Source organism: Mus caroli, unplaced genomic scaffold, assembly GCF_978045245.1.
Source record: "Mus caroli unplaced genomic scaffold, Mus_caroli_1 scaffold_14, whole genome shotgun sequence".
NCBI classification, from domain to species: domain Eukaryota; kingdom Metazoa; phylum Chordata; class Mammalia; order Rodentia; family Muridae; genus Mus; species Mus caroli.
Window position 1 is genome coordinate 108688072 of NW_028227269.1, and position 17917 is coordinate 108705988.

Sequence of the window (17917 nt, forward strand, 5' to 3'; positions counted from 1 at the left end):
GGTGGACATGCCTGCCAAAAACAGGCACCTCCTTGTGGTGCCGTTTTTATTTGCACTTGGGAAGGAACCTTGTCCCCGCCGAGGGGAGGACAGGACCTGGAGAGCATCCCCAGGCATGTGCTCAGCTTTGTTACCTAGCAGAAAGAAAGTGAAAGGTTAGTAGACAAGCTGGCCAAAGCACAACCGGGGAGAAACAGCTCCCAGGAGAGCCCGGCACTCCAGCAGGCTTGAGCCCAGATTGACCAGAAGCCTGCTCCCAGGTGACACAGAGGGCTTGCCCAGCACGGGCGGGCAGTGAGAGAGCTCTGAACACACAAGGAACAGGAAGGGATCTGCCTTCGATCCAGCACTCAGGAGATGGGCAGGCAGAATGCCAGGTAATGGAACAAGATCCTGAGGTGGGGGTAGGAGGCCCAGTGAAGGCCACTCGGATCTTTCCCTGAATTGCAACCTATTTTTAAATACTTTTTTACATTTTGTATGTGTGTGTGTGCGCACGTACTTGTACACATGCACACACACATACACCATTATGTGTTCCTGTGTACGTTGGTTCTCTCCTTCCACCATGTGGGTTCTAGGGATTGAACTCCAGTCGTCAGGCTTTGCAGCAAGCGCCCTGACCCTCTGAGCCATCTCAGAATCCATACACCCATTTTTATGCTGGGTGGTAAGGACTGAGTTTGGTGCGGGTCCCTGGCTCTGTGCTGGCCCACACCCCTACCCTGAGCTAACTCGGGCCCCGGAGCTGGGCCACGTACTTCTTCTTCTTCCTCTTAATTTTCTCAGGCTCTCCAAGTAGGAGCTCCAGTTTTCTCTTGGAAAGCGACAGCCTGGGTCCCTTATCTCTGTCACTCCCGAGTCTGGGTGGTGACCGGGTGGCTCTGGCTCTGCCCAGCAGCTGTCTGCCTATCTCTGGGGTCTCCACAGGATTAAGGGGGCTGGCAGCCCTTGTCATCCTCCAGTCCTCTGGTGATGGGGACAGCCTGCCAGGACACCCGTTGGTCTCTCGGGGGCCCAGTGTCTTTAGTTCACCCTCAGGCTGCATGTCGACGTCATGGACTTCGAGGGCTGCAGGGGCCCAGACAGAAGCTTTCACGGTGAGGTCTGGAGCCTTTGGGAGCGAGTCTTCCACGCTGGCCTCCTCAGCAGTCCTGAATTTCAGTGTGTAGGAAGGCGAGTTGCGGTTCCTATCACCCAGGAGGTGGTGGGCACGCTGGCTATGGTAACTGCGATAGTTGGAATGACCTGGGGTGTCTTCCGAGTCACCATCATAAGGATCTAAAAACTGGTGACAAAGGTTTATAAAATGTTTGGCTACATGTGAGGGCCTGAAAATTCTGATCACCACAAAATAGGAAAGTTTCTGAGCCAGTGGGTGAATCCCAGCAGCAGGGTAGTATGTAACACGGAGGTGTGCCAAACGTGTCTCCATGGCAAATGGCAAATCTGTATGCTTTGCCATGCATTGAAACTCTCTTTAGAGGACAAGGTCTCATCAAGACTGGCTTAGGGGCTGGTGAGGTGGTTCAGTGGGTAAGAGCACCAACTGCTCTTCCAGAGGTACTGAGTTCAAATCCCAGCAACCACATGGTGGCTTACAACCACCCATAATGAGATCTGATACCCTCTTCTGGTACGTTTGAAGACAGCTACAGTGTACTTATACTAATAAATAAATCTTTGGCCGGAGTAAGTGGGGTTGGCTAGAGCAAGCAGAGGTCCTAAGTTCAATTCCCAACAACCACATGAAGGCTCACAACCATCTGTACAACTAAAGTGTCTACTCATATACATAAAATAAATAAATCTAAAAAAAAAAAAGACTGGCTTAGAACTAACTGTGTAGCCAGGATGACCCTGAAACTTCTGACCCTTCTGCCTTCACCTCCCATCAAGGGACCATTCTGAGGGTCAGACCCAGACGCTCGCAAATGCCTGGCAAGCATTCTACCAACTGGGGCTGGGCAAGCATTCTACTCACTAGGCTACATTCACAGCCAGTGCTGTCACTGGCTTTTGGTTTGGGTTGGTTGGTTGGTTGGTTTTGAGATGGTCTCACTATATAACTTTGGCTGGCCTCAAACTCACAGAAATCCACCTGCCTCTGCCTCCCAAGTGCTGGGATCAAAAGTCTGTACCGCCACAGCTGGCGTGTGTTGCTCTTTCAGACAAGGTCTCAGGGCTGTGGAGACAGGTTAGCAGTTCAGTGTCCAGATCCAACCCTAACAGGCACATGATGGCACACAACCATCTGGAAGGCCAGGTCCAGGCCGTCTTCCAGCCTCCTTGTATACTGTGCATGTGTCACAAAGTACTCAGACATACAGAAATAGATCATTCCAAAACATTAAAAGGCAGGGTCTCATGTAGCCCTGGCTGCCCTTCAACTTTACATCCTCCTGCTCAGACTCCCCAGTGCTGGGTACAAGTGTGTACCACCACCACCGGCTACAGCAAATTCCTCGTAAAAGTACTTGGGCAGGGCCTTTGGGGAGTCCCCTGACCTCTGCTGTGGGGTTCAGACCTTCCTATCTTCTTGCTTTCTGTGGTAGAATCTTGTCAATTTGCTCCATTCTGTTCCTGCCTTATAGCATCTGTCATCCCAGCACTCAGAAAGCAGAGAGACCGGAGGCATGTCCTGAGTTTGAGGCCAGCCTGGGCTCTGCAGTGAGACGTCCCTCCTTTAGTTACCAATACCAGACTGCCTGTGTGCAGGCTTGCTCACACAAGTAGAAACATTCCCTCCCCGGATTCTGACTCTCACAGCCCACTCACTGGGCTAGCCTTGGCTTTGAGGACTCCCTTAGGCCTCTGGACCCTAGGGGGTTGCGGCCAGGCCCGTGGCATACCTCTCTCCAGATGCCTTCAGCAAGGTCCATGAGGTTCCTTCTGGAGTTGACCTGTGGGGAAAAACTCGATGCCGATTCTGCCATGGCAGCTTAACACAGAGCACTCGGGATGCTCAATGCCACACTACAGGACACACACGCAACCTGGTAAGAGGGGGACAAAGTCCTCCAAAAGGCTAGTGGGCAGCCAACCCTTCCCTGGCAGAGTGGGCACACAGCACCTTGGCACTGGTTCTGGGTCCAAATCCAGAAGGAGGTAAAGGGCACTAAACTTTCCTTCTCAACTGGTCCCTCACGAATGCAGAATCAAGGTTTACCAAGCTCACAAAGGAGCCCAGGCCTGGCCCCTACACCACACACACACACACACACACACACACACACACACACATACACTCGTAGGGCACCTGAAGGCGATGGCGGGCGTGTCTCTGCCACTTCCGAAAGCCAGCTGCACTGAAGGCTGCCCTGATGCAGGTGGGTCGGCTGGGCCTCTGGCTGGCCATCCCTCGTGGACTGTCACTTAACTAAGGAGACGAAGTTAAAGGACAAAGCACAGGGTTCTAGAGCACAGGGAAGGAAGGGCAGGCCACAGGGAGAAGAAGGGAATTCTCTTTAGACATCTGCTCCCACCCTGTAGCTTAGTCTGCTCTTCCTCCAGATCCTCTGGGAATCTGAGGCAGCTGAAGCAGGAGGAACATGAGCTCCAGGCTAGCCTGGGGTACATGGAAGGCCAAGGCCAGTCTGGGATAGAGCAAGACCATGTCAAAAACAAAAGTAAGGGCTTGGCTATAGCTCGATCTATCCAGTGCTTGCTTAGCACATGCTAGACCCTGCACTCGGCCCCAGCAGCTACAGAGGCAGAGGCAGGAGGATCAGAAGGTCAAGGCCATCCTTGTTAAGAGGCCAACCTGGGCTACATGAGATCCTTCCTCAAAAAGAAAAAAAGAAAGAAAAGAAGAGGAAAAGCCCCTAGGATTGTGGGCACATACAGTTCAGTGGTAGAGCATTAACCTAGCTCTTGGGGACATCAGGAGAGCATGAGGGACGGTGCTACACAAAGAAAGCCATCCTGGGTATCTTAGACCTTTTTTTTCTCTTTTTTTTTTTTTTTTTTTTTTTTCTTCGAGAAAGGGTTTCTCTGTATAGCCCTGGCTGTCCTGAACTCACTCTGTAGACCAGGCTGGCCTCGAACTCAGAAATCCGCCTGCCTCTGCCTCCCAAGTGCTGGGATTAAAGGCGTGCACCACCATACCTGGCTTGAGAACCTCTCTTTTTTTTTTTTTTTTTTTTTTTTTTTTTTTGGTTTTTCGAGACAGGGTTTCTCTGTGTAGCCCTGGCTGTCCTGGAACTCACTTTGTAGACCAGGCTGGCCTCGAACTCAGAAATCCGCCTGCCTCTGCCTCCCGAGTGCTGGGATTAAAGGCGTGCGCCACCACGCCCGGCTGAGAACCTCTCTTTTAAAAGATTAAAAATAAGGGCCAGAGAGATGGCTCAGCAGTTAAGAGCAGCAGCTGCTTTTCCAGAGGTCCTGAGTTCAATTCCCAACAACCACATGGTGGCTCACCACCATCTGTAATGGGTCAAATGCCCTCTTCTGGTGTGTCTGATGACAGCTACAGTGTACTGTGTGTAAACATAAAAATAAAATATGAAACTGCTAGAGATGGGCCTGGAGGGCTGGCTCAGTGCCTAAGAGCACTTACTGTTCTCAGAGGACCCAGGTTTGGCTCCCAGCACCTGCCTAGTGGCTCACAACCACCTGGATGTAACTCCAGCTGCAGAGGCTCTGACCCCCTCTTCTGTCGCACAGACATGAAGTCAGGAGACCCACTCACACGTAAAATATTCTTTTAAGTACCAAGAGAACTATTGCTACAAACCTCTGTGAAGTCTCATGTCACTCAGCTCCTCCAGAACCCTCAGAGCAGCTGCTACTCCCTGTTGGGAAGTGCCTCGTTACACACGTCACACTGGACGCTTTTCAGCAATAAATCCTGCCTTCCCAAACTGGGCTCGTGGGAACCCCATTCTGAAACCTGGAAAGCAAGCAAAAGAGCCTAACCCTGCCACGCCCTCAGCAACTTGTGAGCATCCTTTTTTTGTTTGGTTGGTTTGGGTTTTTCAAGACAGGGTCTCTCTGTGTAGCCCTGGCTGTCCTGGAACTCACTCTGTAGATCAGGCTGGCCTTGAACTCAGAAATCCACCTGCCTCTGCATTTCAAGTGCTGGGATCAAAGGCGTGTGCCACCACTGCCCGGCTGACTTGTGAGCATCTTAAAGGTTAGAAAGGCCTAACAGAAAAGGAGCCCAGCATGGCTGCCTGGAATCCTAGCACCAGGAATTCAAGGTCTTTATCATTTACATAGTGAGTTGGGCCAACCTGGGCTTGTGAGACCCTGTCTCAGAAAAAAACGAAAATGGAAGAAGAGGCTAGCGAGGTGGCTCAGAGGTGAGGCCCACGTACTGTTCTAACAGAAAACTTGAGTTCAGTTCCCAGCACACACATTCAGTGGCGCACTGCCACCCTTCAGCTCCAGGAGATCAGACACCTCAGTCTTAAGCATCTACACACATAAACATGCATACATACAAACACTTTAAAATAACACTTTAAAAAACAGACAACCTTGCCGGGTGTGGTGGCGCACGCCTTTAATCCCAGCACTCGGGAGGCAAGGCAGGCGGATTTCTGAGTTCGAGGCCAGCCTGGTCTACAAAGTGAGTTCCAGGACAGCCAGGGACACAGAGAAACCCTGTCTTGAAAAAAAAGCAAAAACAAACAAAAACAAAAAAACAGACAAAAGGAGCTGGTGAGATGTCTCAGCAGGTAAGAGCACTGACTGTTCTCTGGAGGTCCTGAGTTCAAATCCCAGCAACCACATGGTGGTTCACAACCATCTGTAACAAGATCTAACGCCCTCTTCTGGTGTGTCTGAAGACAGCTACAATGTACTTACATATAATAAATAAATAAATCTTTAAAAAATAAAAATAAAATAAAAAAACAGACAAGAAAGGAGGGCTGGAGAGATGGCTCAGTGGTTAAGAGCACTGCTCTTCAGAGGACCAGGGTTCAATTCCCAGCAACCACATAGTGAGACACAACCATCTGTGACTCTAGTCCTATAAGATCTGATCCCTCTCTGGCACCTCATGCGAGCACATGGGGTACATATATACATGCAGGCAAAATTCCCATGCACCTAAAAACTATTTTAAAGGAGGAAATAACCACGTGTACATTACCCAGACCCCTTTTCATCAAATGACCTTTTCTGCCCCAGCCCCAAGTGACATCTAACAGTCCTGCTGTCTTTAGCTTTGAGGCTAGAGCAGCTTCTTAGAAAATCTCACTGGCTTGGGAATACACTGTGGGGTGGGTCCCCCCAAAGCTTTCATCTGGAATGGCCTGAGGCTTTCTTTGTGAGAAACTGGAGTCATGGTTGGAGAGGAGGACTCCAGAGGCCCAGTGTCTGCGTGTCACGTCATCAACACAACTTGGGTACTACAGCTTACAGTGGCTGGGCCCTGGCTGCGGTAGTGTCTTCCAGGGCCTCCATTATGAAGTCTACCCCTATGCTGTCCTCTGGAAGTCAGCGTCACAGCCACATTTGAAAGGTGAGGGCCATCTACAGAGAGCAAGGATCCACTAACCATGAGCCCTGAGCGTCCCAGTGGTCCTTATAGACTGGTTTGGGTAAGTTCAGAGAGTGAGCCTAACACAGCCAAAGGGCTTCTCAGCCCCGTCCTGGCCCCACGTTATCTGATTGACACTAACTAAAGTGTTTACAATCATACTATCATCATTTGATTTTCGAGGCAGATTTCTCTGTGTGGCCCTGGTTGTCCTGGAACTCTCTCTGTAGACTGGACTGCCCTCAAATCCAGAGATCTGCCTTCTGAGTGCTGGGATTAAAGGTGAGTGTCACCACTGCCCGGCTCTTTTGTTTTATGTATAAGGATATGGTGCCTACATGTATTTCTGTACAACAGATACATGCCTGGTCCTTTGTACTCCACACACATGCACAAAATGCCCTTAACTACAAAGTATACAAATGAGAAATGGCTCAACAGTTAAGCACACTGGCTGGACCACCAGAGGTCCCATTTACCATTTACCATTCCAAGTATTCTCGTGGTAGCTCATAGATGCAACTTCAGTTTCAAGGAACCTAGCGCCCTCTTCTGGACTCTGAATGTACTACATGCACACAGTGCACAGTTCAGGCAAACACTCAAAATAAAAACCAAGTTGGGCCTGGTGGCTCATGCCCCAGCACTTGGGAGGCAGAGGCAGCTCCTGTGAGTTTGAGGTATGCCTAATCTATAAGGTGAGTTCCAGGACTTCACAGAGAGACTGTCTCAAAAGCAAGCAAGCAACATAACCAACCTTATTATGCCTTGGGTTTCCCAGGTTTTAAAACTACAGGTACTGTTACAGGTAGACAAAGGCCCTGCCAGGCATCAAGGCCTCCAGCTCCTGCCCTCTGCTGTCTTCTCACTGCTGGGACTCTGCTAAGCAAAGGGACCTTGAATGGACGTAGGGAACGCTCAAGAGAGGAGGCGCTCTACTCCCTAAGGTGTCTCCTTAGGATGGAGGTCTTGGAGCCTGTGCATAGTAGCCTCTCGGCATTCCGTGCATGTGAACTGTCTGGCTCTGGTTCAAACATCCTGCCCCTGTCCCACCATTAAGGGGACAGGTGGGTGACAAATCTGTAGCATGGGCTCTATCCCTGCAGGACACAATTCACTGAGAGAAGGACACTTAGCTTACAGCTAGGGAAACTGAAGCTGAGAAAAGTGGACTTATTCAGTGGCACAGAGTGAGGGCTAAAGATGACCGAGCTGGCCTGAAACTCACAGAGATCCACCTGCCTCTGCCTCGCAAGTCCTGGGGTGAAGGGCATATGCAACCATGTCTGCTGAAGGCCTTTTCTAAACCTACATCTTGCATTCAGAAACTGAACTTTTCCTGGACCTCGAAAACAAGGTAGCACTATGCTCTTGAGGAGCTGGAACAGTGGCTCAGTGGTTAGGAGCCTTGGCTGCTTTTTCAGGGGAACAGGGTTTGCTTTCTAGTGTGTATATCGTTACACACAATGGTCTGTAATTCCAATTCCAGGGGGAATCTGACCCCTTCTTCTGGCCTCAGAGAGTAAGTGTGCAGATATTTAGACAACATACTCATACACATAAAATAAGAATAAATACAGCTGGGTGTGGTGGCACCCAGCACTTGGGAGGCAGAGGCAGGAGGATTTCTGAGTTCGAGGCTAGCCTGGTCTACAGAGTTCCAGGACAGCCTGAGCTACACAGAGAAACCCTGTCTCGAAAAAAAGAAAGAAAGAAAGAAAGAAAGAAAGAAAGAAAGAAAGAAAGAAAGAAAAAAAAGATAAGAATAAAAAGAATCTTAGGCAGAGACTGGTATATGCATTTAATTCCAGCACTCAGGAGCCAGAGGCAGGCATCAGAACTCTGTGACGTCAAGGCTAGCCCAGTCTGCAGAGTGAGTTCCAGGATAGCCAGGGCTATGCAGAAAAACTGTCTTGAAAAAAAAATTTAAAGTAATAGAATGATGCACTCAATTGCACTCAATTCCCCTACTAGTTAACCAGCCTGTCTAGTTTAACCTGCCTTTGAAAACAACGTAAGAGACCCTGCTCACCTCAAATGTACCTTGTAATCAGCTTTTACGCTACCCAACTAAAAAGCTTTCATCTTAAACTACGCCCTGGCCCAGAATAACATGCGCATTGTAATCTTTTTCTAAAATCAGACGGCAGATGGAAACCAACCTCAAACAAACAAACAAACAAAAAAACACCTATCTGGGGCTGGAGAGATGGCTCAGTGGTTAAATGCGACTGTTCTTCCAAAGGTCCTGAGTTCAATTCCCAGCAACCACATGGTGGCTCACAACCATCTGTAATGGAATCCGATGCCCTCTTCTGGTGTGTGTCTGAGGACAGCAACCGTGTATTCACATACATTAAATAAATTAATTAAAAACCCCCCATTAATCTGCAGAGCATGGTGGTGTACAAGCTCAATCCTAGCACTCAGGAGGCAGAGGCAGGTGGATATCTGAGTTCAAGGCTAGCCGAGTCTACATCATAAATTCCAGGCCAGCCAGGGCTACATAGTGAGAGACCCTGCCCCCACAAAAGAATAAATCTACAAACCAAATATTCCATCACCGTTAGATGTAACACACAGGGATGGATAACAGCATCTGACTCCCGTTTTGAGTGCTGTTTGGGGTCAGCTGGGGTCAGGAAAGTCACATCTACCTTTGTAAGCTCTGGTTAGAAGTCTGACCAAGAGAAGAGCATCCCACTGCTGTCACACACAGCAGTGTTTTCTGTTCACGGTGTACAGAGTGAAGCCCTTCGCTATAGACAGACTGACCACAGACTCCAGGACAGATAAAAGATTCCTAGCTGAAGATTTATTTATTTTCATGCGTGTTGGTGTCTTGCCTGCATGTGTGTCTGTGTGTGGGCACCAGATCCTCTGGAACTGGAGTTACAGACAGAAGCGAGCTGTCATGTGGGCACTGGGTATTGAACTCAGGCCCTCTGGAAGAACAGACTGCTCTTAACCGCTGAGCCATCTCTCCAGCCCAACTTTTTTCTTTATATGAGACCAGCACAGCAGTCCCCTCCATGTGAAGGCACAGCCCTAAGGATCTCCCAGCTCCAAGGCTCAAGCTGCTTCCCACACTACTAACCTCAGAAGGCAGAAACAGACCAAGAACGAGACCTGAGCCCACCTCTCTCTCAACCCTGTCCCCACCCTTAGCTTTTAAACTGGATATTTGAAGTCAAGTCTGTTATTGGCAAAACCACCATGCCATACACACACACACACACACACACACACATACTCACACACCTTTTTCTTTTAAAAAATTCTACATTGCAGTGCAGGCTGGAGAGATGGCTCAGCGGATAAGAGTACTGGCTGCTCTTCCAGAGAACAGGTTCAATTCCTAGCACCCACATGGCAGCTCACAACTGTCTGTAACTCCAGATCCAGGGGGTCTGGCACCCTCATACCAATGCACATCAAACAAAATTGTGTGTGCTGGTGTGTGCTTAGCATGGTGCACCTGAGCTGTGGTAGACATGTTGGGGTCAGAGGGCAACGTCTGTTAGTCAGTTCTTCCTACCACAGTACTGAGGATTGACCTCAGGCCTGCCTGCACAGGGTAATGACACTTTTACCCACAAGGCATCTCACCAGCACCCCTGCACGGTCACTAGTAAGCCATCTCCTAAACCTCTCTACTCTGCTTTTACCCCGCCACACCCTGTCCCACCCCTAGGTCCCTTTGTCCCTGCATGCAGCTACTTCAGGCCTCATTGCAGCTCCAGGGTGGCCCTGCAGCCCCAGAACTAGTAAGGCTTGCAGAGTCTCAGAGGCCTTATCTAGGGACACTCTGAGGTGGGGGTGGGCTGGTGGGACAGGTTGAATCACTGCCTTTACAATCCTTAGAGCTGGGAGGATAATAAAATATTTGCTTTTGCTTCATGTTTGAAAACTACTTAAAGAACATTCTAGAAGTCAACATACCCCTGAAGTTACTAAGTCTTCACCTCCAGGAAAATTCTATTTATTGATCTCCAACCCTGGGCACCCTGTGTGCTGCTCACTAAACATCTACCTCTACCTAGATTGCCATATTACCCTGATCTCGTCTCCAATGGTACAGCCAGACCCACTGCCCACCTTCCCAGTGCTGTCTCCAGTGTGGATCCAACTGAGATCTTCCTGCTGTGCTAATCTTACTCTGGGGGGGGGGGGGCACACAGCTCTGAGCTCTGTTTGCTCAGGCTACAGCACATGTCACCTGACCCCAATCCTAGCTGATCAGGAAACGTTGACACCCACTTCCAGACAGCCAGCAGTCAGCTGCTCCTCCACACCCTACCCAGCCTGAGCCATCCTCTCAGCCACCTCGCTCGGGCTGTGCTGTCCCTCAGAGGACTCTCCTCAGCCTCAGACCACGCAGCACCCCCACACTCGGGTTCTGACCTCTCCCTGACTCCCCCTCCCCCCATTTACTCCAGCTGTCCTAGGCTTATTTTTTTTTCTTTTTCCAATTTTAAACTGTTTTGTTTGTGATTAAACTGGAGGCCCCATACATGGCTGCGAATTCCTAGCAGGTATGTTTTTGTATTTATTTTTTAATGTTTTAAACATGATCTCCTATAGCCTAGACTGGCCTCAAATCCTATGTAGCCAAAGATACCTCCATCTTCCAAGTTCTGGATTATGGCATGTGCCACCAGACCCAATTTATGAGGTGCTGGGGATCAAACTCAGGCCCCCAACATGGCAGGAGGTACCCCAGCTACATCCTCAGCCCAACTGAGCCGCTGGCCAAGGGCTCCTCGAAGCCCTTGGTCTCAGGTTTCAATCCCTCCTAAACACCCCCACAGACACACACAGGCAGAGCGCTCACATCCATCAGTCAGACACACGCAGCATCCTCCTCCTGAATTTCCTTGAATTGTGACTGCATTGTCCACAGCCCTGTCCTCAAAGCCAGTCACAGCTCTGATGAACAGTCAGTGTACAATATCATGTTTGCTGGTTATGACTGCCATGGGCTCCACAGAGAACTCAAACCCAGTATGCCCCAAGTCACCTGTGTTCTCTCTCAAATGTGCACCATTCGCACACAGCATCTCCTACAACCTAGAGTGCTCCCTCACACCAAGGAGGGACTCATATTTATATGAGTACAATGTAGCTGTCTTCAGACACACCAGAAGAGGGTATCAGATCCCATTACAGATGGTTGTGAGCCATCATGTGGTGGCTGGGAATTGAACTCTGGACCTCTAGAAGAGCAAGCAGCCAGTGCTTTTAACCACTGAGCCATCTCTCCAGCCCTATATTTGTCTTTTTGAGACAGGGTTTCTCTGTGTAGCCCTGGCTGCCCTGGTACTCACTCTGTAGACCAGTATTGTGGATTGTCTGTTTTTCCTGCCCCCTCAAAGAGGAGAGGTGCATGTACGCAGGTGAGGTCAGCTGAAATCTTACTAGTCAGATAAGGCTAGACCTGTGATTGGGCAGTGGAAAAAGAAGGTGGAGCTGAAAGTTTTAGAGAAGGGACACACAGAGAGACAGAGAAAGAGAGAGACAAGGGTGGGAGGCAGAAACAGGAGAGACAAGGTGGTACCTAATGAAGAGGGTGACAAGCCAGAACCACGTGCCACGTGGTCCTAGGGGCCATAAGTAACTGGGGATTGCTTTGATAGACAGTTGAGTAATGTAGGGCACATTTGTCCAATCTAAGTATGCAGCTTGTATCTATATCAATTGAGTTATGAGTTCTTTGTGTGGGCATTTTGGGGGTCGAGAATTTACTATTATAAATCTGGATGGCAAATTATCAGCCTCTGGAGGCACATGGGAAGTCACAGGAGGCAGCAGGCCTTGGGAACCAGGGCAGACCACGGTTTTGGGACTCCCCATGGAAGTGGGGAGACCTGCCAGCACATAGCCGACTATAGCGTGGATTGTTTTAAACAACTACACACTATAGACTAGGCTGGCTTCAAACTGAGAGATCTGCAGTGCCTCCCCAGTGCTGGGATTAAAGGTGTGTGCCGTCACCACCTAGCAGGAAAAAAAAATGCTTTAAAAAAGAAAAGAAAGGCTGGGAGTGGTGGCGCACACCTTTAATCCCAGCATTGGGGAGGCAGAGGCAGGCAGATTTCTGAGTTCGAGGCCAGCCTGGTCTACAAAGTGAGTTCCAGGACAGCCTGTTTGAGACAGAGAAACCCTGTCTCGAAAAAACAAAAAACAAAAAAAAGAAAGAAAAGAAGAGAAAGGGCTGGAGAGATGGCTCAGTGGTTAAGAGTAGTGACTGCTCTTCCAAAGGTCCTGAGTTCAAATCCCAGCAACCACATGGTGGCTCACAACCATCTGTAATGAGATCTGACGCCCTCTTCTGGTGCATCTGAAGACAGCTACAGTGTACTTACATATAATAAATAAATAAATAAATCTTTAAAAAAGAAAAGAAGGGGGCTGGTGAGATGGCTCAGTGGGTAAGAGCACCCGACTGCTCTTCCAAAGGTCCAGAGTTCAAATCCCAGCAACCACATGGTGGCTCACAACCATCCGTAACAAGATCTGGCGTCCTCTTCTGGAGTGTCTGAAGACAGCTACAGTGTACTTACATAAAATAAATAAATAAATCTTTAAAAAAAAAAAAAGAAAAGAAAAGAAAAGAAGAGAAAAGAGGGCTGGAGAGAAGAGATGGCTTAGCGGTTAAGAGTACTGACTGCTCTTCTAAAGGTCCTGAGTTCAAATCCCACATGGTGGCTCACAACCATCCATAATGAGATCTGACTCTCTCTTCTTGAGTGTACTTATATATAATGAATAAATCTTTTAAAAAAAGAGAGAGAGAGAAAAGAAAATAAAGAATCTTGGGGTTAGCCCCACAGCTGCAAGCTGGGTGGATTACCTCAGTCACTGGGGATTCATTTAAGCATTGAACACCTTCCTGAGAAAAGAGAGGGAGGGGAGTTGCTGGAGGCGTGGCGCAGGGGTTAGGAGTGGCTGCTCTCCCCGAGGACCCAGGTTCAATTCCCAGCACCCACAGGGCAGCTCACAACCATCTGTCCAGTTCCCATCTGACTACCTCTTCTAGCCTCAGCAGGCACTGCACTCACATGGTACACAGACAGACAGACAGACAGACAGACACTCAGACACCTTAAACAAAAAAATAAAATAAAACAAACAACCCTTCCTTGACAAATTTTTCTAGTGAATCTTTTTTTCAGAGAACACAGATTATTATAACACCTCAGTAAAGAGCTACTAACTAGCGAACAAACTCAATGCAAAGGATAAAAATGAGATGTCTGACAACAAGGTAGCCGCAGGAACAGGCTTCGAGTTCCCAGGAGCCCCTTGTCCAGGAGGGCAGCGGGCAGCTGAACCTTGCTTAGCCTGGTGATGTCACCTTTCACCCCCACTACCCCCCCAACCCTGTCACAACCCCTGGGGCTGTGTCCAGAAAGACAAGCTGGAATCCTGGCTGCAGTCCCAGAAAGTGGGAGTGAATCTCGGGGCGCAATCTCCTGGTAGAAAGGTGGGCTTAGCCCAAAGAGGGGTCAGAGCTGACATAGAATGGCTTCCTCGGGCTGGAGAGATGGCTCAGTGGATAAGAGCACTGACTGCTCCTCCAGAGGTCCTGAGTTCAATCCCCATGGTGGCTCACAACCATCTGTAATGGGATCTGATGCCCTCTTCTGCTGTGTGTGAAGACAGCTACAGTGTACTCATATAAATGAAATAAATAAATCTTAAAAAATAAAAATAAAAATGGCTTCCTCGCAGAGGAACTCAGCAACTGCAGGGCAGACTTTGGTGAGGCTGTGACTAGGGCTTCAGTTCTGATTCCGAGTCAGTTTTGTCTAGAGGAAACTTCAAGTAAAAATAGTATTTTATTTTAGACTCCCCACCCCCACCCTGCCATGGCTTTGCATGTAGATGCTAATCCATCACGTTAATTCCAAGGTGCCCCAGAATTCTCCCAAGGGGGAGGAGAGGGGTGCTCAGCTCTGGGCAGAGCCCCTGCTCTCTCAAAGCTGCTCAGCACTAGGCATCGCCTGGCCTCCACAAACCCTACTCTTCATGCCCAGGGCAAATGAGGAACCAACCCCTGTCATCTAGCCACCTCACAAGGTTCCCTGAAACAGCAGAGCCCTGGAGAAGGCAGGAGGGCACGGATACCTTCCCCAAGGGGTCACATCTTCATTGACAAAGGATAATGACCCCCGTGGGGAATCTGGGCAGAGCCTCCTCTTATCAGGGACCTTACACACACACACACACACACACACACACACACACACACACCCTATCCTGTCCTTTATAAGTGCCCTGTGGGGACAGTGGCTTCAGTGGAGGTACATACCTGGTGGAACACATGTGGCCACATCTGTTCAGAGATCCAAACCAGACCACACTTAATTCTGTCCCCAAGAAAGTCAGCTCAAATTTAGGTGGTATAAATGAGGAGAAGCCCCTAACAGTAGCTGGACAGGGGCCACTGAGTTAGGGCTCTGTGAACCTGATGAGGCAGCTAGAACAATCCTGGGGCTAATGGTTATTTAAAGTTCATTGGCTTCAGGATTCTGGTTTGGAGAACAAGGACTGTCATTCTAGACTTACCTCCTGGATAGCATGTTCATTTTGTTTCCCCAGGGAATCACCCATGAGACAAGAAGGGAGGAGGCAGGTATCCTGTGCTTTAGGCCTGCATGATGTCACAGGTATCTCCATAGCAACCCAGTGTGAATGCTCCAGGGGCTGTGACTGGGAAGAGCTACACGTGTGCACTCTGGATCATAGGCCCTAAACCACTGTTCCCAGTTCCCCTCCCTCAGTACCCGGCGCCCGCATGGGTAGTTGTCCCTACCCTGTGCATACAGGCCTGATCCTCAACAGCCACAGGGCTCCTCAAAGCCTTTCCTTCCTTGGGTGCAAGGCACTCTGCTGGGGTGCACTTAAGACCAGAGAGGCCACCAAGACTTCAAGGACTGTCCTGTGTCTTAGGATAGCTTCCAAATTCTCATTCTGGCCACACAGCTGGTTTTGTCCCACCCTGCCACCTAGTTCCTCTCGTAGTCAGGTCACTAGGACACCTCCCCTTCCAGTTGCCCACAGCTTTTCCTTCTGTGGGACACTCGGATTAAAGGAGCCAAGCCGTCCCCTCTGCCGTCCATGCGGAGCTGTTTGCATGTCATTATCTGGTTCCTGTCCTGTTCTGCCATTCCCTAGCTGCCCTGGGGACTTTGAGTCCTAATTTCTGAGCCAACTTGAACTCCCAGGGCACTCAAGCTATGGATGAGAAAGAGCGTCCCTTGGTCACCTGTGCCTTTAAAGGTGGTTCCCAGTCCCTGTGTATGCATGAGGACAGAGAGGCATTAAGGAAAAGGGAACAAGATGAGGGAATAATTCAGTAACAGGCAATGGGTTGGGAGCCTGGGGGAGTTTCTTGTCTCACTGACCCTTTGGTACCTCCGAAATACACAAATGGAAAGCCACACAGAGAAATCGGGCACACGTGGAGCCCAGTGCAAGACTCAAGGAAGGAAGCCATGTTTGGTGGCCATCCCAGGCAGGACCCAGGAGGTAGAGGCAGGAAGAGTCAAGGCCATCCTTGGCTACTTGGTAAGTTCAAGGCCAGCCTGGGCTACATGAGACCCCATCTCAACAACAAACACCTAAGGAAGTCAGAGTGGACTCTTAAGGGACATAAAAGATCCTTTGAGGAACTGTATTTTTAAGCAAGAAGCTGGGACACCTGCAGCCAGTCATACCCAATCTGAGAGCCAAGACCAGCTGCAGCGGACACCCCTCAAGCCACATTCCAACATACTTGGAGGGCACAACCTACCGGTAACTATTGGGTATTCTCTCTGTTTTTCCTTTATCCTTTTTTATTTTTATTTAAAGACTAGTCTTTCAAAAACGATTTTAAGTGTATGAGTGTCTTGCCATGTGCCTGCCACAGGATGCCAGAAGAGGGTGTCAGATTCTCTGCAAGTGGGGTTAGATGGTTATAAGCCACCAGGTGGATGCTGGGTATTGAACCTGTGTCTTCTGCAAGAACAGCACGTGGTCCTAACTGCTCAGCCATCTCTCCAGCCCTGTCTTTTATTCTTTTTATGCTAGAAATCTATGGCCCAGGACTGCAGAGGAAAGGAGAAAGAGTGCTTCAATCCCGGATACCTCAGATGAGTACAGCAGGAGTTACACACACACACACACACACACACACACACACACACACACACACACACGCTTCCAACCTGACACCAGAAGCCAGCTGTCCCACCATCAACCCTAGTAAGAATTTAGTACTTTTGTTTGATCCTATAAGGCTCCCTCCTCCCGAGTCTTCCAACACTCCTGCCCTGGCCAATGATAATTGGCAGCCACACCAACCTTGTCCCAGTAACCCTGGCACCTCCCGGGGGCATAAATACCCCTCTCCCTACACCAGTAAACCCAAAACTGTTCCTGTGTTGTGTGTGTGTCCCTTGCCCTTGAACTCACCACTGACCAACAATTCTACCTGCACCCACTCGCCCCAGCTAATCTCTCCCTCCAGTCCAGGCGGGTGAGTGAGGGGCCTGACTATCCCAGAGTGGGAGAAGCAGATACGGGACGGCAGAGATCCAATTAGCACCTTACAAAGGCCACACACAAGCTCTACCGTTGAGTGGCACACCTGGCTGCCTTACACGTCCCTTCTCTTTTTTCTGCATCTTTCATTTATTCTTTGACTGCTGTGTCTGTGTATACAACACATTTTGATCTTATCCACTTCGACTCTTCCCTCCTGATGTCCCTCAACATGTCCCCCTCCCGCTCTTGTGACTTCGTCTTTGGCAACCCACCGAGTTTACCTAGTATTGCTGACTGGAACATTAGCTGGCCATCTTGCCTTGAGTGGTCGAGGCTTTGTGCAGTCACGGGAGCTGTCCGTACATGCGATTCTCTGTACTATGCAGAAGACAGTATTTCCCAGGACTCTGCTCCCATTCTGCAGATCTGTGTTCTTTTTGGTCCCTCTTCCCTATTTCCTGACCTTGGCTGCTGATAGACGTCCTACTTAGGGCCAAACTCTCAACAGTCACCTATTCTCGGTGCTTTGACAGTTGTGAGCCTGTCTGTATTGCTGCCCACAGCAGAGAGAGTCTGGCTAAGGCTGAAAGCAGCCGTAACCTGTGATAGAGGCATAAACTTCGGCAAGTCCATCTTGTGGGACAGCAGTAGGCTCTCCCCGGGTCCTGTGACCTCCTAAGCCACAGGATTCTGACAGGGCTACAGTCCCAGGGATGACTTTTCTCGTGGGGAGCACACCTCAGATCCAATCAGAGTGATTGGTTGCCCCTGGAACCTTCACACAACTGTTGCACCAGGCGACACTTGTTGCCTGAAGTTGGTTATTGGAGCACAGAAGGAACCAGCCACCATGCTGGCTTACTGTGCTGGGTAAGCCACCAATGGCCTGCGGAG

General features: G+C 49.6%; 1 protein-coding gene across 4 annotated transcripts; it reads right to left on the reverse strand.

Moving 5' to 3' along the window:
• Positions 1-72: 72 nt before the first annotated feature.
• On the reverse strand, positions 73-15145 carry LOC110307214 (uncharacterized). Of its 4 annotated transcripts, none has more exons than XM_021179489.2 (6): positions 15062-15115; positions 4736-4793; positions 3260-3379; positions 2853-2903; positions 762-1288; positions 73-134 (listed from the first exon to the last, which is right to left on the reverse strand). In XM_021179489.2, exons 3-6 carry the CDS (start codon positions 3356-3358, stop codon positions 131-133), a joined length of 681 nt encoding a protein of 226 aa, XP_021035148.1. In that variant the 5' UTR covers positions 3359-3379; positions 4736-4793; positions 15062-15115; the 3' UTR covers positions 73-130. The 4 variants fall into 4 exon arrangements, with proteins under 4 accessions (XP_021035148.1, XP_021035147.1, XP_021035146.1 ...); XM_021179488.2 differs by having other exon boundaries at positions 3260-3415; XM_021179487.3 differs by lacking the exon at positions 4736-4793 and having other exon boundaries at positions 15062-15145.
• Between the last annotated feature and the right edge of the window lie 2772 nt (positions 15146-17917).

Coding starts and splice junctions, on each gene's coding strand:
- LOC110307214 (XM_021179487.3), bottom strand. CDS start 15,106: ATGGGTGATTCCCTGGGGAAACAAAATGAACATGCTATCCAGGAG. Junction 3,380..15,061: donor ATGAACATGCTATCCAGGAG/GTAAGTCTAGAA, acceptor TCGTCTCCTTAG/TTAAGTGACAGTCCACGAGG. Junction 2,904..3,259: donor ACGCCCGCCATCGCCTTCAG/GTGCCCTACGAG, acceptor TTTTCCCCACAG/GTCAACTCCAGAAGGAACCT.